Here is a 24,212-nt window from a genome sequence, read left to right as displayed (position 1 = left end):
CACTAGAGCCCACACAAGACCCCCAGGAGGGAAAAAAAAAATTCTAAAAAAACCCAAATCTAATATTTTTTTCCTTTTCACCCATAAGGCTCTTTCTACAACAACCTTGTCACTAAAAGCAAGAAGTCTCACTCTTAAGACAACTTACTACACATTTGAAAAAAACCTGTGTGAGAACAAAAAAAATTAAATAAAAACAGCTAAGCTTAAAAAATTAAAGTTGCTTTCAAGCTTTTAGCTTCCACTCAACTTTCCATTAATCTGCTTGGAAACAGTCAGCTTTTGCAGTGGTGACCTTTACGACTTCTGTAAAGTCATCAGTCCTCTCCACAACAGTTGTTCTTAAATATGCTACGTAAAAAAGGATTTTATAAACTTTGATTTCTGAACTAAAACCGTGAAATAAATTTACTTTTCATTGATATTCTGGCTTTTGACATGGACTGTCACGTACAGAAGTTTTGACTCTATGCGATCAAACTCTTGTGTGCACAGTGGAGGAACATCTGATCTGAAGGTCACAGTGTACGTTCAAGAAAGCAACATATTTCAGTAGCTTTAAGCCAAAAATAATCTCACAATTTTCACTTAGAGCTAAAGCAAACAATTTGATTTTCATTTATGGCTATACATTGTTTAATAAACGCCGTAAAACTGCAATCCCCGCAGTGGCGGCGACCCGGTTTTCTCGGTAAAGGTGATCCACTCACAGGGGACAGTGAGACGTGAGGAGGGGGGTGAATGCAGGGGAAAATAGTGAGACCCTGAATGAGTCATCGATCACGTCAGATGGAAAACAGAAAAAAATAGGCTATTTTTAGCCTTAAAGGAGCTGAGCTGGAAACAGAATGTCCCATGTGGGGGGAAAAGGAGGCATGATCAGCATCCATACATCAGCCCTTTCACAACCAGGATGTGGCTTTGGAGAACTCACAACCGAAGAGCTGCAGCAAAAAAAAAAAAAGAAAAACTAAAAAACAAAACAAAAGATAAAACACAAATTCAGAATTAGACAACTGTCCCTCAAAAGATATTTAAATCTAATTATATGTTCGATTTTTCATCCAGCATTTCCTATTTATGGCAACACTAGAGGGCGCTGAGTACCTTCATGTGCATGAATTTCATTCATTCATTTCTTCATTCATCCACAGCCCTGTCTATTGTGTTTACTACACCACCGCATGCTGCACATGCAGAAAGAGCAGAGGTGGATTTTAAAGGAGAAGCTTTTTTTTTTTATGAAAAATGTATCTGGAAAGCCCAACGTAATCTCATTTCAGTCTAAATGGTGTAAGAAAACACACTTTAGTGTTACACTACACAGGGTAAGTGTGCAACAACATCTGTGTTTTTTTTGTTTTGTTTTTTTACCTAAACAGCAACACAGACACCAGACCTTTTGTCTGTGATCCAGTCTGATAACCCCCCTCCCTAAATAAATATGAGAAGCAGTGAAAGCCTGTGGTTGCTAAGCAGGCACTGCCACACCACAGCTGGAGCTGCAGCTGGAGAAATGGTGGAGAGTGTTGGGGGTTGGGGCTTCTGACAGAGGATTGACTGGGAGGAAGGAGGAGCCAGACAAGTTCAAGGCCGCTGTTTCCCCAACATCGAAATGGTGGTAATGATGTGTGTGTGTGTGTGTGTGCGCGCGTGGGTGTGTGCGTGTGTGTGTGTGTGTGTGTGTGGTTGCAGACAGAGAGGGGGGAAGGGACGGAGCTGCAGCAGCACTGATGTAAGACCCCATGAAATATGGAATATGAACGTGCTGAGAACAACAGGCTTTGATGGATGATGGAAAAGCTCCTATAAGAAGATTTAAAACATTTGAAATGAACAAAAAAGATAAATAAATAAAGGTAGCAACTCCATGCATGCTGTAAATATGAAGTAACTTCAGCCGAATGAAAACAGATTATTCAAGCATTCATTTTTATCTAAAACAGCAAATTCTTTGATTTAGGTTCTGACTTTAAATAGTGTTGATGCAGATTTGTAAGCTGGACCAAAGCAATGAAAAGGGTGAAGCGCAAATTATTTCCTCACTATAAAACCTGAATGCAACAGTAGAAACCATTGGCGCTGCTATAAAGTGCTTTGCTGCATAAACAACACAATTCCCCAATCATCTTGTTTTTGCAGACCAGAGCAGGACAAGAGATGATTTGAGGATATGTTCCAGCTCACTACTCAATGAGTATCTCCTCCTTCATAATTCATGTTTGAATGTTTTTGCAATGAGATAATAAGAATACTAACAGATACATATATTAACTGACTGTACAGCTGAAAGGATGCGGCCCTTTTCCTTAACGGAGCCACAATCAATCTGAATAAAGAAGAGCAGATCAGCCATCCGTATGCATTTCTAAAAAGTTATAGAAAAGCTGCAGGACTGTTGCACTAATGAATGACTTTTGTTTTTTATGTGATGAAACCACAACTACATGCCAAATGTGTGGTGTTACAGGAAACAAATTTTGCACATTAAGTCCTGAACAGACTTTCCCCACGGTGCAACATGGTGACTAAAGTCTCATGCTGTGTGGATTATTTTTCAGCAGGGACAGGTAAGCTGGACAGCGCTGAAGAGAAGAGTGATGGAGGTTCACATTCAGTCAGAGCTACAATGAAATACTTTGAAAAGCATTTTTCTATATACGAATGGTCAAAGTGCAAACCTAAAACCAACTGAGAATTTGTGTTAAATATTTCTTCTAAAAGGCTCTTCATCCAGTGCGAGGGAGCTGGAGAAATTCTTAAAAAAAAAAATGGATGACAGGTTCACTCCTCAGGTGTGAAAAACATCTACTGTAACCTAAAACACTCCCAACTCTTTGTGCAGCAGATACAAAACTAAAGAGATTTTCTTAAGAAGTCCAAAACTTTCGTTCTATATTCAGAATTATCCATATGTAATTTTAGTGTTTGATGAAACTGCCTTAGAGACTGTATGACTTGTGTTAAACATGTTGGGTATCCTTCCACAAGCTCCTCACAACAGCTTGCTGTGATTCTGGGACATTCCTCCTGACAGACCTTGTGTTTGCAAGCCAACCTGCTCATACACACACACACACACACACACACACACACACACACACACACACCTTTTCAACTCTGACCACAAGTCTTCTGTGGGACAGATGTCCTGAAGCACCTTGATAGGTAATGTGGTGGAATGCTAAGGGCTGCTTTCTATTTGCAAGATTTGTTTATGCCAAACTTTAGAATCCAGGTTGATGTCTTTTGATATTATGTCAGTTTTTACACATATTGTTATTTCTACGTGATGCTATGTATTTGGTGAAGATCACCACCAGTGCCTCATGCAGCATAACACCCCCACAACATCATGGTGCCGCCTCCGTACATCATTGTTGGGAAACCCATTAGCTCTTTCTACGTGGGCTTGAAGGTTTCCCTGGTTTTTCTCCAAATATAACAATTATCATTTTTGCCAAACACATCAGTTTTGGTTTCATGAGCCAGGACATGTCTCCAAAATTTAACCAAACTGCCATCAGGATTATCATTTGCTATGTATGGCTTCTTCTCTGAGTAGCCTTTCAGCCCGTGGTTCCTGTTTTGCGGTGGAAAATGACGCCCCCTCACCAGCTCCAGCCAGCAACGTCTCAAAACTCAAATGTTTTGGCCTTATCCGGAGCTAGAAACCTTATCTTGACTTTCCCATATTGTTTAGAATTATACTAATTGTATCTTATGTAAATTTTATGAAGAAATAATATTTAAAAAGCTTTAAACTGGTCTCCTTTATTCTCGCAATGAGCTAATAGATGTAATTTTGACAATCTAAACAAACCTAAAAAGGTCAAGTTAAATCAGTTTTTTTTTATATACCAGGCTATAAGAAACAAAAAGGTTGAATATTTTCTATACAGTTTTATTTTAAACAAATAGGTTCTCTTATCAGAACTGCAGTGGTATTTATAAAAATAGTCAAAAAGAAAATCATGACAGACTAGTCTAGAGCTATGAGAAAAATAAGCTATTTGATATTTAAATCCTAAAGTCTACTTTTAAATATTGTTTAATTTCCACCACAGTTTTCTGCATTTTACGTTAGTTCCCAAAAACCCATTAATTTGGGTTTATTGTATTAAGCAAAACCAGTTCCAGCAGGAAGAGGAAGACTATTCACACCACATAAACAAATGAATAACAGACTATATATTTTAACTATCTTAGGTCTACAAATGACTTATGGGGTAGATGTTTGTAAACATCTTGGGTTGCTAAAGGATTAGTAAAAAGTTCCTCACAGGCTTCAAAGGAGCCAATTTTGTCTTCATAAGAGGAAACTATGAATGCTGTAATGAACATGGCTTACAAAACTACAGCATAACAACCCAGGTGTTGTTACGCATTCACACCCTTTTTTTTAAATAAAATGAACCACTCCCGCAAGTGGAGGAGCCGAAAAGAGATGGGGCGCAGAGGGGAACAAAAAGAAAGGGGCCAGTAGAGCTCCAGCAGAGAGAGACGGGGACCGAAAAAAACGTGACTCGGCAGCCTAAGAGCTGTTATGCAACCGCTGACCTACTAACACATATCTGTAGCAGGGGAGCCGGAGAAACTGGAGCAAAGTGTCCGGCAGCGCACAGCCGACGCACAGATAGCCCGAGCCAAAAAGGACAGGAACAGCATCCAGCCGAGCCAGTGACTCATCCGACACCGAGCCGAGCGGCGGCACTCGCACAAACTTAGTTTTATTTCACGGCTCCTCTATCTTTTTTTTCCCCCCTCTCCTGGAGGTTTCCTCCTCTGAAGGGACAATACGGGAAGGAGGAAGCGGGAGCGAGACAGCTTTTGTGTCGGGGAAAGCCTGAAGCTTTTTTTCCTGCTGCTGCTCCTCCTCCGGGACGCTGAAAGGTATGTTTTGACTGAGCGCTGGACCGCTTCGTGGACTCCTGTCTTTACCTGTGTGCGTGTTTTAAACCTTTTACCGCCTCACATAAAGCCGTTTCACCGACGGGAGGAACGGGATGCTCGTGGCCGGGTATTGTTCACATGGCGACTCGCTGCTCCGCCGGTTTGATCCCGCGTCTGTGCGTGACTTTCGGGCGTTTGCGGCTTCCTTCTTGGGTCACGTAACACACGACTCATAGGGTAGCCAAGCTGGACACGAAGTCTCTGTTTTTTTTTACTTGGCTCCAGGCAGGCGTGCACATATGTGGTCAATGTCAAGGCTAGGTAAAAGCCCTCATGGTGGTGTGTTGCAGTGAACGAGGACAGCTGCTGCTGGGCTCTGTTGTCCGCTTAATTCACTTACTATAATAAGTCCTACACGTGGCATGCTCCTTTTCTTCCGTTTTTCCGCCTATCAAACAACCACTGAGCTATTAATTTATCCATTTATGTGTTTAATGTATGCAAACATATACATCGAATCTGAGTGGGGTGCAATTTTGTTTAAAATGTGTTAATCTTGTAGCATCTTCAGCTAAAACGCACATTTAATGTAAATATTTATCTTTCTTAACGATACATTACCTGTCTAAATAGTATTATGAATTGGTGTACAATAGCCATTAGGTAGATATTGATAACCTTAAGTAAAAATACAGCTTTACATAAAAATGTACAATAAAAAAATACAATGACTTCAATTTGAAATGGAAAAACCCATCAAATATATAATCATAGCTGAGATAATGAAGCATATTTGTTGTGACATTAAAAATGTTTTATTTATCTTGTCATATTGGTTCAGATATATGGAATTAAGCAATAATATAGTTAACCATCTCTAAATTTAGTAACAGTTTTACAGCTTAGTAATTAGGTGTAAAATGTAGTAATTTATTGATTTAGTTACAAATCTAAACCTACCCTTTTGTTGGCATGTTTTAAAAAAAGAAGTTGAAATGTTGACATGTTTGAATGCTTACCACAAAGTATTTGTGACACTGAATATTAAGCCTTTTTCAAAGGGACAACAGTGTAACAAGCTCATGTTAGATGGTTAATTAGTCAGGCTATCTGCTCTGGTAGCCATGAACATCCCACTTGTAGCTCACTAGTTTCAATACAGCATTCCATTACTAGGAACGGTGAGATGTTTGATCTGCGTCAGTTTCTTCGTCACAACAGTTTTTTTAAAAATATTAATATTTACAAATATTCGGAAGAAAATGTGTAGCAGCCTTCTTTTAGTCAGCTGACTGGCAGTGCGCAAGAAGATGAACATGTAGGGTGTTTTCATGTAGGGTATTGGGTATTTTCTGTTTTACGCTAGCTTGCTTCAGCTTGAAGAAAACTTTAATCAATCTAGTACTTTCCAATTCCTTATTATAAAGATTTTATACTGAACAAAATGACAATAAAATCTTTGCTCTTTTGAATCAAAGAAAATTGATATACCAGCAGCGGCTCCATGTCTCTTTTACTAGAAATGTTTTTTTGTTCAGATTTGTGGATCAATTGGTTGTGCTGTTTTGGTTCCTAGTTTAGGTCATTTTCTAAAGGCCACAGTTTCCTTTAAGTAAACTCAGAGGATATGACATAACCAGCAGAGCAGTATCAAAAACTCTTGAAAAGTTTTACGTTTGATTGTTTTATTCAGGAGTCTGTAATGGTGTAAAGAAATAAAAGTGAGTTTAGACAATGTTTGATTTTCAGTAAATGTTTGAAAGAGAGAAATAGTAATATCTAAAAAATAACATTGATGTCCTTTAACTCCAAATTGCCACATCATTATTAAAAGTTACACTCAGTCATTTTTGTTCTTCAGTTAGTGAAATGACAAAAAAAATGCAAATACATTTTGCTTTTTGTGCAATTGTGAGGGCAATTTTACAGCCATTTCTTTACTTCAAGAGCAAATTATGTCAGCGCTGTAAAAGGATCTGGTTTATATTACGAATAAAGCATGTTAACTTTGGTAAATGTGTTAAGCAAACTAATTTAAATGATCTGTATTTAATGTGGAAGGGTCCATATTTCACCCACATGTTTCAAGTGTTGAATAAGGATTTTGAAACGGAGGTCAGCTGCGTTTGTTGACCTAGAAAAACGGAGTAAATCATCCCTTCAGCAAACTGTTGCAGCTGAGCTGTTATGAGACTTGTTCAACATGCACATTATAAAATAGGCCCACGTTTTGTACTCAAATATCCAGAATGTTTAAAACACTTCCTTAAAGTTTTGGTTTTTTAGCGGGAAATTCTAGGATTCCTGTTGATTCTTATGCACTCTCTACATATTTTGTTTGTAATTTCCAAAGCAGAAATAGAGCAAATCTTCACAGTGGGAGCTGCGTTTTTAGAAAATGGTGATGTAACACAGCTGCTCAGTGTCTGCTGCTGCTATTTTTAACCTGATTACCTCTTTCCTTCCACCAGAAAACATATAGGGTGAGCCAGATGCAGCTCTTCCTTCATCTATTTCTGTTTTGTACAAGATCTCGGTGTGGGTTTGTTGTAAAGTTAACAGAGGGGCGTCCAGCCTTGTGATGCAATGCATCGGAAACCCCTGTCTGGCGAGGGCAGGCGCAGTGCTGGTGAGTCCGGCTGCTGCCAGTTGGTCTGGTTTCACAGTGGGTGCGTTGCTCTCTCCGTCCCAGCCAACTCTCCAAATGTAGGTCAGACCTGAATCTGGGTGAGGAGGAGAGACACGAGGTTTGCAGGGCAAGGGGTGGACTACTTTTTATTATTATTATTATTATTTGGCTCAGGCTCTGAAAGGCACAAGATTAGAGATGTAATTCCTGATTTGTCCCAGCGTTCCTATCTTGATGTGAAATCTAATTGTACTGATTAAGAAAATGCGTTAAAAACCTGCACCCTTTTCTCCGCAGTAATTGTTTCCTGTCGTTGTTAATCGGCACATTGTCGTATTGAGGTTAGTTTCTGTCAGGGAATTCTCGCCTCCCGGTTTGTTTGACACAAAAGCCTTGGTGCAAACAAAAACAAAAATGGAGGTTCCTATCTGGGGCCTCTTCCACGTGTGTGGTGTTGGATCTTTTTAAGCATGGAGGAGGGGGAAGAGGACGTTTTTGCGTTTTTAATCACGCTTGCCTCGGAGAGGGTCAGAGGTGAAGCATTCCTCCACCGAGTGGCAAGTGGCTGTGAACTACCCCAGGGGGGAGGGGCTTGTTTTTCCTCTGTGAAAACACACCGCCAGAAAACATCTTACAGTGAATCAGTCTTTCTTGGCGCACAAAGGGCAAATTACACAATGCGCCGTGCCTGAGCTCTTATCTCTTGAGTCTACAGGACTACGCAGAGGTATCTGAGGTCAGCTTGTAAACCTGTGGCATCTGCTGCTTTGTAATATGAATGTGTTACACAAGCTTTGGTCCTCACCAGGAGAAAATTCAGAGCATGTAGGCGATGAGCAACGACGACAGCCCCTCCCTGAGTGGGCCTGTGAGGGAGCATGGGAGTGAATTTGGCTGCAGAGATGGGTGTGTGCCATGACGTCAATGCCGTTGCGCTATCTCTGGTTATAATTTCCCCATCTGCCATGGATTTCTGCTGTAATGTGTTCGGGAAAGGTATAACGTGCTCTCTCTCCGCTGCTCAGGAGTTAATGTTGCATAAAGAAAGAAAGAAAGAAAGAAAAAAAAAATCCCCTCTTATGTCGATGTAGATGACGTGTTTGAGTGCACCTTGTTTCATCGTGCTGCAGCAGTCTGTAAAATTCCTCTCATGTCCACTAACTGAATTCCTTCTGTCACCAGATCCCCCCCTCTTTCTCTCTCTCTGTCTCCCTCTTCTCCCCCCCACCCCGTCCCTTACCTCTTTCACTATTTTTAGCGTACGCTCTAATACTCTCCTGCTTCTCCCCTCCCTTGCAGTCCCACTGACCTATTTAGTGGCGCACCGTCAAAGACAGGAGGAGTGTTTACTGCTTTACGCCGTTTCTAGGTCAGTGGGACAGCGCAGAGACGTGTGCGTGCGTGCTTTCTTCCCGCCCGCCTTTGTTTTCGCGCTGCCTCTCTCCTCGCTCTTAATGAAAATTATCTAAGATCGGGGAGGGCGGAGGCTTTCAGCCTGCATTTTTTTCCACATCGTTTTGTGTGATTCTGTTCAGGTCTCTTTGTGCTGCATGCCAAAGTTAGACAAGACACGAGGTTCAAAAAGCCAAATAAGCAGCTTTGTATCCAGAGCAGTTTTTAAGTCGTCTGTGGTCAAAATATCGTTTCTTTTTTTTTTTTTTATAAACGAGGGGTTATGTAACAGGGTAACTGACTCTGGAGGAAGCCAAGGAAGATTGGATAACATGTATTACTTTAAAACACTTCTGTGACACTAGATCTGCAGCTCTGATTAAAAGGGAACAACACATTTAGGTCAGTTTTGTTCCACTAACTAGGTTTTATTGAAAGGTTGCGCAGTAGATCAAATTGCAACCTTCATAGCAATAAAACATGATCAACATTGCGTACAGAAAGTACTTCTTAGATTCAGTATTAGGCAGGATATAATATTTCAAGTGCAATGCATAATTTTGTTGCATGCTAATAATATATTTGGCCTGTGGGACAGAGTTCCACCAGCCTCACTGACCTCACTTTATGTAATAACTGAGGATGAAAGAAAAGAAATAAAACAATATGAGAAACGTGGGTACTTGTAATGACTGCGGTTATTGCCACTTTCATCAACATTATCACAGCAACATGTTTCCCTGATGTCCATGCATGCCTAGCGGAGGACTGCGATTTTGACCCTTATGTCCTCACTATTTGGATAACAGGAGTGGTTATTTGTTCAGCTCTGCAAAGAGACTGCAAAGATTTGGAGGTGCCTGCTGCTTCAACAAAATTAAAACACTTCCTGTATCTAAACCTTACATTTGCACAAGAGCTCACTTAATTCTTACCCGTTTCTGAATGAATGTATATAAAAAAATACACAAGGCAATTAATTATTGGTGTTTTTGCTGTTAAACAAATGCTATATTAAAAAGTAAAGTGACATTTTTAGCTTTAGATTGGACCGCTTTGTGGAAAAGTTGGCTAATTCCAACCACTGGACAATTGTTTGGTGAATTGCTGCAATTATCCTAAGTTCTTGTGGAAGCAAAACAATGATAGCACTGTTTTTATTTCTAATATTTGATTCCTTGAGTAGCTTTAAAAAGGTCACTTGTTACACTATGACGTTTCTCTTTCTGTTTGTGCCTATCAAAGCTGAACTTAGGCTTCACTAAAAAATAAAACCTCATTCTTAAAAAGACATTTTAAGAGACTATTTTGACACAAGTGATCATAGTCGAAAATGTCTAATTTAAGCTCCGTTTCAATTTCAGTGCGGTCAATAAAAAGCAAAGCCAAACTCATTATAACACAGTGACCTAGATTACGTTCACTCTGTGTGTCATGAAAGGATGTTTTCATGCTTGTGAGGCACTGCAGGGCTCAGTGCTGTGATGTGTAATTAATTTCTGCATACGAACTGTGCAACGTTGTGTAGTGAGAAAACCAGAGGAACCAGAGTAACTCTAGCTGTTACATAACACAGAGCGGCCCGTCAACATCCGTTTGTGGTGCATTGTTTTTAATTTTATGGTGCAACGCATGATGGGTGGGAAAGACTTCCTGTTTAGCTGCAAAGTTGAGATGACACGAGGAAGCACAGTATGCAGTGTTGTGTAATTTTAGAAACTGCAATGGCTATCAGAGAAACTGAGATGTTGTTGTTGTGCTAGAACCTCCCACACGCCAAAAAGCAGAAATTACAGCATCAACAGTTTCTTTCTTCTTGCACCATAGTAAACCATCAGCACTACACAAATCCAGTCGCTCCTCCCTCAGCTCTTTAATAGTTTGCCTCTGCAGAGCTTGCACTAGGTCAGCCAATTTCACTCCTCGTCATGTAACAGACTTCTGCATATGCCGCACCGTCTGCACATGTGTAACCACAGCCTTTCCTTTATCTCTTAAGGGATTAACAAAAAAGGGCATTTTCTGTACCTAATGAAGCACAGCAAGCAACTTTCTGCTGCTTTTAAAACATATAATCGTAATGTTTTTTTATATATATATATAAATGTCATATCATACTGTTTCTGCACCTTATCTAACTTTTTCTCTCTTTTGTTCCTTCCCTTCTTCTCTTTCCTGCTGCCTTAGTAACCCAGTTTGAGGTCGACATCTCTATAGCAGAGTTCTGAAAGAGCCCTGGAAAAGACGTACTGACCTACATCTTGCATAAGACACAGCGAGAACCAGAGCAGCGACCTGAAAAGCTCCTGAAGACTGACAAAGAGGCAGATAAACTCAAAGTCACCTGCAACGCTTTGGAGAGCTGTGAACTAAGAATCACTTTAAATATCAAGCGCCAACTTTGTTTCCTGTTTTTTGACGCTCATTTTTCAGAACACTACTTCAATGTCTGAAGTTTTCGTCGAGTTCCACCTCTTTTTAATCTTTTTGGCTAATTTAGATACTTGAAAAGATTTGACTTTGGAAGATAAGTAAGAGCAAATCAATGAGGCAGTCCTTTCATCAAGCACAAATACCTCATCCAGAAGTTTTTACTGATCCAGCGACATAGGCCAAACGTTAAACCAACAAAGTAAAAGGCTTGTATAATTTTTCCATCGTTTTCACCCCCCCTTTGCCCTTCAATAGGGTCATACTGTGGCCCCCAGTTGGAAAAAAAATTGGAAAGTCTCAGTCTAAACATCCCATCCAACACCAACAAAAGCACCATGGAAGTTGAAGCATTTTCTCCCTACGATGGGAGCCTCCCTTCCCCTGGTCCTGATGGTTCAACACGGATCAGTCGCCAGCCCAAAGGCTCTAAATCAACCGTAACCTCACGTCGCAAGCGAGAGTTCATTTCTGATGAGAAGAAAGATGCCTCATATTGGGAAAAACGGAGGAAGAACAATGAGGCGGCCAAGCGTTCGAGGGAGAAGCGTCGCATCAATGATATGGTGCTGGAGAATCGCGTCATGGCACTAAACGAAGAGAACGTCCGTCTGAAGACGGAACTCCTTCAGCTCAAACTGCGCTTTGGTCTCATTAGTGCATCTTCCTACATGGAGAAAAGTCAGCAGATCTCTAACAGTACTGCAGATGGAAACCCAGGTAGCAATGGGAGTAGCACCAATGGCACCCCTAACAGCAACGCCTACCACTCGAGCAGCGGCTACTCCAGTGCGTCCCAAGTGATGCTGAATTCTGACTCATCTGAAGCTGAACAGTCCAGCCGAAGTGAACGCCACACCATGCTCCACAAGTACTCACCTCTGGGCTCTGTGTCTGATATGTCTGATGGTTCTTCCAGAGATAGCCCTGAACCCATGGGCTACAACATCAAGAAGGAGCCCTTGGGAATGGAGATGGGTGGACTGGAAAGCAATAGGATTCCCAATGGAGTTACCAATGGGATACCAAACGGAGCGTACTGTGGCAACACCACTCTGGTTTCCCCTCACCAGCAAAACACCACATTAGCTGAAACTGCCAGAGACTACCAATATCATCAGCAAGAGCACCAGCAGTGCCACATGGAAACAACTGGTCCTGCTCCGCAGGCTACCTCTACTCAGAGGAGTGTCATCTTGTACCGTTCCAGCAGTGGCTGTTACCCCATGGAGAACCAGAAGCTGGAGGACCAGCAGTCCCAGCAGAATAGACCACCACAGCATATCCTGCACAGTTTGCCCTCAGAGTTCTCTGACTGCTCAGTAACCATCTCTGAGGTTGCAGAGAAGCTCGAGAGGACAAAGACCATGGACTCACCTCAGTATGAATACACCAATGATCATGCCGAGTCCTCCGAGGAGCTCCAGCAAAGGTTTAGTCACAGTACCCACCTGCCAGATGACGACCACCCCTGCTACAGCTACCAGGCTCAGGAGAACTGTCTTCAGCACACCGAGAGTCCCCAGAACTCCTTTGCCCCTGAGCTTATCAGCAGTGAGGAGAGCAAGTCCTTCATACAGCACAATGGCTACCTCGGCACACTGGATGAAGAGCCCCCTGTTCTCACCTACGAAGGAGGGCCACGACCCAATGGCTTCTATCAGGAGAACTCCTCTGCTAAAGACACCTCCTCAAGTGACGGAGACCCTCGTAGCTCTGATAAAGAGGGCTCCACCGATGACGAATCCCCCTCATCGTCATCCTCAGACATCAGCAGCTACCACCAGAAGGCAGAGGGAGCTGGCGGTTTGCACAGTGAATACCACACAGAGGTCCAAGTCACTGCCCTGCCCCACAAGCTCCGCCTCAAGTACAGAGCTCTGTCCAACGGGGCAGCTGGAGCTCAGGTGGAGGGACTGGTCTTCAACTCTATGTCCCCTTCTCCCACTCTGCCCCAGCACCCCTACTTAGCCCTGCCCAGCAATCCTTCCAATGGCCAGGCCAACGGAGAGGGCAAAGAGACTGAGACTGAGTATGTGGAAGAAGTCAAGGCTGAGGTGAATGACAGGGCAGAGGCAAAAAAGGAAGGAGGGAAGAAGGGATCTGTCGGTGGGAGAAGTGGACGGAATAAGAGGCGAGATTAAGAACAAACATAAGCAGCTTGTGTATTTTCCTGTCAACTCTCTGTCTAGACAGCTACAACTCACACTGGCACTTTGCAGGACAGGCAGTGATCTATGTGAGGTGTATTTAGCACTGCGTGAAAACGTCAGTATCAGGATATGTGAAATCCCAGATCCGTGCTTTGGAGGAAGATGGACATCCTTCCCCCCCAGAGCGTGGTGTGTTTCCAACTATGAAGGAGAATTTCTCACAGCCAGATAGTGAAGTTTTCTTTCATATTTCACCATCAGATTCACTGTGTCACCTGTAACTCCTTCCTTTACTCTCTCTCCTACCTCCCTATGATCCCTCAAAATTAAACTAGCAGATTAAGGAGGGATGGATGAAACTCCGGAGTTGGAGTTTCCCTTGAGGAAAATTCAATTATTCATTTTTATTAATTGCCTTATTGGCTGGTCAGTCTGTATTGTGGCATTATGGGAGCATTCCTTTTACCAAAGATATGCATATTTCCTTTATCGTCTCCCTTTTTTGTCAGTTCTTCCCCCACATTTACCTACTTTTATCACTATTAGCCTGGTCAATTGAACTGGATTCAAACAACTATCAGCATACAAGTCCCCTTCACTCCCAAAGGCACTTAGATTGTATATTACTGTGAAATAAATTTGCAGATATCAAATATATATTTTAAGAAAAAAATGTGGCAAAAACAAAAAAAAAAATTGGTAAAGAAACGGGATGTGGTAAAAGACTTACAAGTTATGTGTGTTGTTTTGAAACTTCTTGTACAGTCCTGTTTTTGTTTTTTTATTCTAATAAATGCCTCAAAATTTTTTCTTTTACTAAAACTGTGAGCTACTACTCATAAAAAAAGAAGACAGGTACATTTGTTCTCAGACTGCGTTCAGATTGTCCACTCGTTCACTATAAACAGTACAGCCATTTCTGCTGTGGGTTGGAAACTCAGAATGTAATCTTTCATAATATTATGTGGTTCTCTAGATGTTTGTGTCATGTGATACATTGATTAGGTCAGTTGAAATAAACTAGTTGTAGGGACAGAATTGACCTTGCATGGTAATGTTAGCATTAGCATGCTAACCTTTTTTTTGTATGTTAGCATGCTAATGTTAACTTTGGCATGCTAATGTTAGTGCTAGTGTTGGCAATTGTGTGCTTACATTTATACATTGTAGAGTTAGCATTGTAATGTTAGTAGAAATGGCTCAGTAATCTGAGGATGGTGTTAGTATCCCAATGTTAGCTGTTGATGTTTGATTTAGCATTTAATACTAGTTTCCTTAAGTAATAATTGCTAGTCAAAGACTGAAAATGTCTGATTCCAGCAATTCCCAGTCAGCCTGACCTGGAGCATTTCTGAAAGTTTAAGTTCCAACAGATGACAAAGATGTCAAAAATGAATTGTAAATACCTGTAAGAACGTAAATACTGAGCCCAATTTCGACCATGCTCATATGTTTATTTGCACACATACTACAATTTTAAAAACTGTTGTTTTGTATGAGATATTTAATAGCTTTTCATGGGTCTTATTTACATTTGTTTATATTGAAGTTACACTCTTAGTGCTGCTTAAGTGGATACAGTAAAGAAAAGTAAAAAAAGCAGTTTTGTGTCACAACATTAATGTTTGTATTGTAAATGTACATGATGTTAGTTATGTTTTCAGCCTCAACATTGTCTCATGCTGTCCATCGTCTCGTATTTAGGGATGCTTCTGCAGGTATCAATGAGTTTTCAAACTGGAAACAAAAGTACCTGCAAAACCCATTTAATAGTTCAGTTGGATTTTAACTGCTGATGCCAATTAATGGTTTTCTTGAGGTCTGACAAGCCATTTCTATTTTTTAAGAAATATTAAACATAAAAATGTTTTGTGTAGGCTGATTAAATTGAACAACTTCTATCTGCACATGTTCCTAACATCCACCTGATTTTGACCAAACTCAAAATGAAAGTGGACCAAAGAACATGTTGTTAGTTGACGCGTTTACAGAGTAAAAAAGTGTGAGTTTTGAGGTTTGAAGCATTTAATGACCCTACACAACATGTATCAGAGTCAATTGGAAGAAAACTGTCAGTTTGGATCACCAGTTAGTTAGTTCACCAGTACTTGGGTCTTTATATGAGTGAACGAGTGGACATTTCGAACACAGGTTCAGAGTGCGATCCAGGCTCAAACCACCTGTGCTCCTTGACCAGTTTTTTTTCTTTTTCATATCAATTAAGGCAACACATGACCTTTAGCAGAACCTGACAAGCACAAGCCTTGTTAGCAGTTCATCCAGCAAAATCCATTGAATCCATTAAACAAACCATCTCTCCGGTCACAACCAGCAAAGCTGCTCTCTTTTGGATAAGGTGCCTCTTTATTGTGTTGTTCCTCGTCCCCATGTTGGCCAATGTCTTAGACCCCTTTCAACTCTGCACTGATTTGTTTTAGCTACAGTAGCTGCAGTAGATGATGCGGTATTTAAACTGTTTTACTTCCTGGTGCCTGCCTCTGGCCGCTATGTATAAATGTAAAGTTGTCTCTATCTCTTGTATACTGCTGTCTTTATTATTTTTAATAATATTTTATCAATATTGTTTTTTTTTTTCTATTCTATTATTGTGTGTATTTTTCAGTCACTTGTTTCATTCATGCTCAAAGCTCTTCTTGTCGTGCTGTGTATTTACCCATTGCTACCCTTTGCTGCAGTTACCATTTGTAATCTGTGTTACTGTATAATCTTCGTCTTTTGCCTAAAGGCTTCCTGAAAATGGAAAAAAAAAATAAACAACTTCTTCAGAAGTAATTATGTATTGATATAATTCACGTTGATATGCAAATGGCTACAAGAGAAAACACTCAATTTTAATTGTGAAAGATTGAAAATGGGGAAAAAAAAATTAAAGGTTGTTGAACTAAAGAATGTCTCCTTTGGCCTTTTTGAGACTGTCTTAAGATTGTTTTATTAAAAGTGACATACTAATACAACATTTGCATAAAGCCAATGATTTACACACATATCTCAATAGTTTTGAATATCATACTTATGTAATTCAGTTTTGAGTAAAAGTAACATATTCTACAAAATAAGTGCACAGTAATATATTGCAAACATTTTCGTAATTATGGACTGCAAATAATAGAAATAAAAATTTTATATAGGACTCATAGAAAAAGATTTTCTTACAGAAATATAATGTGGCGTACACAATTACAGGTAACAATGTCAAGTTGACTCTTCCATTTAAGTCACATAAGGTCACTGCTAAACAAGATAGCTGCTCATAACCAGCTTAGTGGCTCCGTGGTAGAGTAGTAGTTTATTAATCTGGAGGTTGTTTCCTCGATTTCAGCTTCCTCCTGCCACAAGTCCATGCGTGTGTGTGTGTGGTGCCTTTTTATACTCCAAACTGAGTCCACACCTCCTGAATTTCTCTCAAGTTGTTAATTTTTTTTCCAAGGTTTTAGTTATCCCTAGTGCACCTTTTCCTACCACATTTTTTCCTTCTACTCAACTTTCCATGTTGCATACAGCGCTCTAAGGTAAATTTATTTTTCATGGCATCGTTCCAGTCGTACTGACCATTCAAAGCGTTTTACACTACAGTCATCCATTCGCACAAACACTTTTATATGCCGAATAAAGATTGGAAGGCAACTTAAGTTTCTGATCACACACACACCCATTCAGGACGCATTCCTTCTGTTAAACTCCTGAAACAGATACAATGGCAGACGTGTGTTTCCTGGGCAGCTTCCTCAGTTGCCAAATGTCCTCTTGTCTTGTGAAGTAAAATATTCATTACGTTTGACAATCAAAACCTCCCAGCCCACCACCGCTGTCACCTGGGCGGTATGACAATGAAGGGATTTATTATGAGATCATTCCATAAACAGTCGCTCAATTTCAAGCGTGTCTCCGAAGGAAATGAAACAAATAATATTAGATTCACATACACCAAAGAGACAAAAACTAACACACATTTAATATACTGCCATGTCTTTACTTCAACAGCTTGGAGAAAACTAAAAGCATTTGAAAGAAACAGCTTGAACCTTTTCAAGTTTAGATGTTTCCTGAGAATATTGTGCCGTGTGTTTCTGATTTGTACCACATCTTACAGGAAATACCACTGCACAAGCAGGTGTGAGAAATCTTTAGTTTTACTTATAGTTTTATGCCACATCTGAGCATTCCTCTGTGTGTGTGTGTGTGTGTGTGTGCAGCCAGCAAGAAAACATGATTCATTGGAGCTGGCTCCATTCTTTCAGTGCTCCAGCCTTCATTTCAGATGCTTGACTCACACTGCTCACTAAGTGCTTTCCTAATGCACACTTACCTTTCCATCAGAGCCAGCTTTAGGGCAGAGCCTCTGTGCTGCTTTTTACTTCTCAAACACACCAACAATCCAGAGCCACACATCGACCTGACTATTACATAATCAGACACTGTCATGCTATGTGGCTGGTGCGTATAGACTCCATCTTTTTGAGCAGCACTGCAGCTACACGGTAAGCTCTGCTACTCGTCAAAGATCCTTGTGTGGTTAAAGTGTCTTGGCAGTAAGACATTTTGGAATATTTAGGTGATAACAGTGCATCGTAACGGTATCTCTTCACCGTTTTAGACATGCTACAACCCAGACTTTAGCATGTGTCGTGGAGATTTGATGTGGCAAAAAAAAAAATAAAAATAAAAAAAAATCTGAAAAGTGCAGCATGAATTTGTGTTTAACCTCAAACCACCTTTTGCTGCAGCTATAAGTCTTTTGAAGTATGTTTACCAGCTTTGCACAGCGCAGAAGTTTGCCCCGTTCTTACTGACGAAACTGCTTAAGTTCAGTCAGATTAGACGGAAAGCCTGGAGTTTGAACCATTCAAACATGTAAAAACGCATTTCTATAAACGAAGGGACATAAACTTCAACCCCAGAGGAACTGGTGTCCTGCAGCTTGAAGGTATTCAGCTGTTTCAGCACAGCTGAATCAGATCTTTAGATAGATATTTAGATATCTAGGACATTTGCAGGACTCTATGCTGAGAAGGTAACTCAGTGTGTTGGACCAGGGACACATCAAAAAGTTTTAAATATTTTTCTAAACCATTTTGTTGTAGCTCTATTTGTAAATTTAGCATCATTTAGTTGTTGAGTCATTGACAGCACAGAACACTAATATTGAAAAAAGATCTATCATTTACTGCTGTAATTCACTTCTTTTTTTTGGTAACAAGACCGTTTTACTTTTGGATTTAAAACTTTATCTAAAAATGGGTCCGTTTTGGATGCCGTGAAATTCTCATATTTTGGGGTCTTTGGGAAACCCCAACCAGATTTTTTTTTAAAGTATTATCAATCTCAACTAATTAACTGAATAAAATTATTGACTGGATTTGTCCAGATGATAAATGCTAGTGAAATCAAAAGCCAGCTTTAAAACTGGGCTGTTCAATCATTTGTGGGGAAAGAAATGTTGTAATGTTATTAAAAATAACTCCTAGAAAAATTATGAAAATGATTGCAATTCAGTCATTTGAGGACAGCTGGTTGCATTGGACGTCACTAAGAAGTTTTAAGGACATTCTCTTCAACTTTTTAGTGAAAAAAAGAAGTAAATAAGATCCTTAAAATTCTTTTTCTTCTTCGTCAAAATCATGCAGCACTCTGTGTTGATTAATCACATAAAATCCCATTTTGTTGTAACTGGACAAAAGCTTCAAAAGTTTACGGGATGTGGTTACAAGGTGCCATAATATATGTCCCAATTTTTGTTTCACTACCTGGAAATATTCAAATAATACTAAATACATTTTAGATAACACAGAACACACATCATCTTCAAGAAGAGGTTTCAACCAGCAAAAAAAACAAAAAAACAAAAAGGCAGTTCATAATGTAAAACTCAAACCTTGAGTGAAGCTGTGTCACAAAGCCCAATTATTATCTTAAATCGTCTTGTGTTGCCCAGAGTTGCACAATAATTCAGTTCAGTGCTTTACAGGCCAAGTTACACAAGAGCAGCCTGAAGGGAAGAAGAGCGTTGGGCTGCGAACCCGGAGCCAGCCGGCCCCCATCCTGCCTGCCTGCCTTTAACGCAACGACTGCTGCTGAGAACAGCAGGTTGGCATGAGAGGAGCAGGAGTTACATAAGAAAAATGACAGGAAGGAGAGCCTATCGCACACTGCGCTGTTGCAATCTGCAGCATAAACACTTTTTTCTTTTTCTTCTGAACTGATGACAGCAGCTCTGGCTGGAAAATGTCAACATGGATGACAGGGAGGCCCTCTCAGGAACTTCACGCCGTGTTTTCATCCTCAGAGTGGTTCACGTTGAGCAACTTCACAAAGTAAATCAAACGCACGGCTTCTTGTCTTGTTTCTCACTTTCAGACTGACTGAGTGAAGGGTGTGTGGTGGTGGCGGCTCACCGCAAACAGATCTGGTGGTTCCAACCAGTAATATGAAACTCTTTTTATTGTTTTTTTTTGTTTTTTGGCTTCACTCCTGCTCTCTGCGCCACGCAGCAGCCAGCTACAACAAGGTGACGTTCCTGAGAAACCACTTTTGGATCGGATCTCCTGTTTTCCTCCACTTTCTCATTCGTTCCCCCACTTCTTCTTCTTCCTCTTCTTTTTTTTTTTCTCCAGCCCATCTTTGAGCTGTACAAGCTGCTTTGTGTTGTGCAGAGGCTTGTGAAAACAGGCCAGGAGAGAAAAAAACTAGGTCAGTGAGGAGGGATGGGAGAGGACAGAGAAGAGGGGTGAGCGGCGATGTAGAAGAGAGGGGTTATTCAAAGTGGAGAGAATGAGAGCCGGGTAAGGAACGGGGGAGGGAAGGTTACATCACATCCCTCCACAGAGTAAATTTCGGCAAAGTGCTCAGAAAGAAGCTTTATTCTGCTCCAGGGAGCAGGTCAGCGGCTCACAATGGCCGATTATTTCCTCTCAGCCAAAACACCTTTATGTAGGAATGCTGCGTGAAAAAACTGCAGATTATCAGATGGATTAAAAGAGACACTATTTTTTTGTAACTGTATTTAAACAGTTGCCCTTTTTGTCAATCACATGCTAGAATCTGAGCAGTGGGATGGACGCATGAGTGTGGAAATTTAAAAGCTGGAAAAGAGCAAGAATTATTGAGAGTTACTTGATTTGACTTTTACTCTATTTCTCCTCTGAATTAACCCTTCTCTGACAGATGCAAACAACCCTGGAAGTCAGTTTTAAGGGTTCTGTAAGGAGGGCACCAACAGTCAGTATCTTTTTGTGAAATGTACTTTGCATGACAGATTGAAGGAGCAGGACTTTATCAAAACAAGGTGTTAAATTCAATCACATTGAAGTTACTTCCAAGAATTAAATTGTTCAAATGAATTCAACATAATCCAGTTCAACTTAATTCACTTCCATCCAGTCCATACCAAGTCAACACATAGACAAACAACCAATTAACCTAAAAACTAATGTTTATAGACTATAAGTTGGTGAGAATCCAATTTTAATAAATAATCTCTATTTTATTTTATTTTTGGTATTGTAGTCTCTCAACTCAAGCTCAAAAAATATATGCATTTTTAAATTGTTCTCAGATGAAAAGATGCACACCAATACATTTTGTTTTCCATTGTTTTCCATGTTTATCATGTTAATTTGTTGCTAAAGTATTTTTATAGACTTTGTCCACATTCTGTCCTCGACTTAAACAAAACCACTTTAAAGGAGAAACTGAAAAAAACACCTGCAGGTCATTAGTGAGATGACATATCAAAAGAATATCGGTATCAGAGTTTGGATCTGTGATACTGGCTCTGAGTTCACCCGGTATCGGAGCGACTCTAATGTATGCAGTATAGCACACCTTTAGTGAAAATCATCTAACACAAAGGTGCTGAAGGTGTTTATAAAACACGATTTCGTTTAATTGTTTTAGAACAGCAGACATTTACTTTGCTCCTAACCTCACTGTAACATCAGTACAAGGTGCTGATTGATGATAACACCGCCAGATAACCTCACGTAAAATAAACGTACTGTCCCTTTAAGTAAAGTTAGGCTGTAATACTGTGCTTGTGAAAGTTAGAGTCTGAGAAGGGGGTGTTGGCCTTGCCGCCGCCTGTGGTGATCAACAACACTGGCTGGTTATGTAACCGGGATGCTGCAGTATGTAGGTCAGCAGCGCAGGGAGAGGCAGGGATTGGGTAAGCAGGATCAAGCTGGGGAGTTTGTGTTAGGCTGCCTGTCCTCTCAGCCGCACACTGAGGATGTGCCGGTTAAACCGTGGCGAGGTGACGTCAGACCACATCAGTCACTAGTTAAAAATCTCTGCTTAATGACCTGAAAATCTGGAGGCAGAGGGGAGGAAATCATCCGAAGAGAGATGCTGCAGGAGCTTGTTGTGCAACGAAGCCAGACATGCTCAAACATTAACTTGGTTAATGTTTCCATTTCACATTCTAGTTCTTGTAAACAAAGTAGGTCACGCTAAGTATCTTTACTTTGTATCTCATTTCTCATGTGCATTTAGCTTAAAGGTGCAGTAAAAGCTTTTTTTTTCTTTTACTGTAATAAAAGTTTGGATAAAAGTTTCAATGAGGAGAGACACTCTGTAGTGAACATTTACAGCATGACAGAACGTGATGTTCTCACACTTTGCAACTGAATGTTTGTTTTGATAACATCTCTGCGTTTTCCATTTTACCTAAATTTCCTTCAACGTAACTCAAATATGAGCAAGCATCTGGCTTCGTGGATCCCTCTGACCCACTTTGCTCATGTGTTGCCCTAAAACGAGAGTTCCTCTGTCGAAACCGAAACGTTTCACATTGGTAAAAATGTAAACATTTCCCCACAGAGCAGATTTGGCCCCAAGCCTGCAGGAAATCGGGGAGACAAAACCCGGAGCGACTGAAAACAAGTCCTCGATTGGCTGACGTTCAGGGGAGAGTTATGCTGCCTGCAACAACCCATTGACTCTCCCACTCCCTCCGTCTGACACGGTACTGTAAAATAGGTCAGTGTGTAACTCTACACACATGTGCGTGCAGAGGGCTTTCAGCGTCAGGAACACACACACACACACACACACACACACACACACACACACACACATTCATCTCAGTGTTAAAATAGGTCACAAGGAAGTTGTGCGGTTCAGAAATGAAAGTAGGCCATCAGGAATAACTGCATGTGTGATAGATGAATCAGCTTCATGTTATGCAATGATTAAGCCTCAGTCCAGTCTCTTTGCCTTATCTTGTGCCCTCGCGGTGAAACATGTCGCTTGCAGGTGTGCCTGTCAGTGTACATAATGCAGGGTGAGATAAAGTGTTGCCTCTGTTCTGCCTTTCACTCACTTTGACGCATTTGAATCAAATTATGGAGTAAAATCTGGTATTTCGCATTCATCATTTTGTGAAAAACTTTGTAAAATAATTTACACTCACCTACTGGACTTTACCCACATTCAAGAGTTAGTGTTTTCTCTCTTTTTGCACTGTGTTGAATAATCTTATGTGATTATTTCCCCTCTTATAAAAGGGGAAATATTGTCGTCTGATGGATAATTACTGCATTTGCGCGGAGTGCCACCTACCGTCTCATAAAGGGAGGATCCGATAGTCTATTTGTTCTGCATAGATCCCCATAGGGATCAGTTATTGCATAACCTGTTATGCAATAACTGAGAAACCAACAAGGTCAGAGGACAGCTAATGCGAGTGCAAAGTAGGCAGAGGTAGAGGCATTGCTGAGCTGAGCGGTGAGCTTACCGTCACTGAGACTAAGAAGAAAGAAGAAGAAAAGCTGCTGCCATTAACTCTGCTTTTTCTCCTGCATCAGTTCCTTCTGTGGTTTTTGTCTTCTAAAACCCCCAGTCAGTAAAGGTAAAGAGTTAGGTGAATAATTACAAGTTTAGTTGCATCTAAGGACTTGTTGGCCCTCTGCTCCATTCAAATATAATTGATCATTAATCACTATCTCTCCTTTTTTCCTTTTCCAAGTCACTGTAAACAAAGAGGCGAAGGAACAAAAAACTTGACTAGCTCGCCTTCATGTCATCAGAAAGTGAAAGTATTTTGACACTTCTCCTGCCAGATAACCTCTAAAATGTCAACAAACCTCCAGGATTCACTAGACCTCATCAAGACATAATAAACTCCAATGAACTCCAAATGCATTCAGTTTATTTGTTACCGGTGGAACTGGATCTGTTTCTGCTTATGAACTGGTATGTGTGCCTTGGGAGGAAAAAATTCGGTGTCCTGCAGCCATCTGTTGCATTATAAACTAACATGGATGCTGTTTTCACTGCTTTCCAGCTGGTACTGTGACAGATTTTGCTTCTCCCACAGGCCAAAAGCTCACAAAATTTGAAGATGTGGAAACAAGTGTATCTCTGCAGTCTGGAGGTTAATAAATATTTACATTACCAAGACACTTAGAGACCGCCTTAATGTCTATAAATCTCAAAATCATTTAGAGAGCTGACTATGTTGTATGGCCACTGCTTTCAGATCATATTTATTTGCATTTGCTCATTAAAAAATGTCCCCAATATGCAACAAAATCCAGCTCCTGAATCAGTTCAGACCAACAGCTTTGTGGGAACCACAGCAAGTTTCCCACGTTGCTGCGAGACGACTCTGACTCAGTCGGTGCGAACGCCTGCTGCCTGTTTCCATGCTAAAACATCCGTACTGGTGCCGCGAACGTTTACAGAACAAATGTGCTGAA

At 40.6% G+C, this 24,212-nt stretch overlaps 1 protein-coding gene across 1 annotated transcript; it reads left to right on the top strand.

Moving 5' to 3' along the window:
- Window positions 1–4,483: 4,483 nt before the first annotated feature.
- LOC122829236 (nuclear factor interleukin-3-regulated protein-like) lies at window positions 4,484–16,404 on the top strand. Its single transcript, XM_044113640.1, has 2 exons — window positions 4,484–4,893; window positions 11,102–16,404. Exon 2 carries the CDS (start codon window positions 11,683–11,685, stop codon window positions 13,486–13,488), a length of 1,806 nt encoding a protein of 601 aa, XP_043969575.1. The 5' UTR covers window positions 4,484–4,893; window positions 11,102–11,682; the 3' UTR covers window positions 13,489–16,404.
- The last annotated feature ends 7,808 nt before the right edge of the window (window positions 16,405–24,212 follow it).

Source organism: Gambusia affinis, linkage group LG04, assembly GCF_019740435.1.
Source record: "Gambusia affinis linkage group LG04, SWU_Gaff_1.0, whole genome shotgun sequence".
NCBI lineage: Eukaryota > Metazoa > Chordata > Actinopteri > Cyprinodontiformes > Poeciliidae > Gambusia > Gambusia affinis.
The sequence above is the reverse complement of the archived record's forward strand: the minus strand, read 5'-3'. Positions and strand labels throughout refer to the sequence as shown.

Bases quoted from the DNA above. Each gene is read 5' to 3' on its own strand.
- LOC122829236 (XM_044113640.1), top strand. From the start codon at position 11,683: ATGGAAGTTGAAGCATTTTCTCCCTACGATGGGAGCCTCCCTTCCCCT.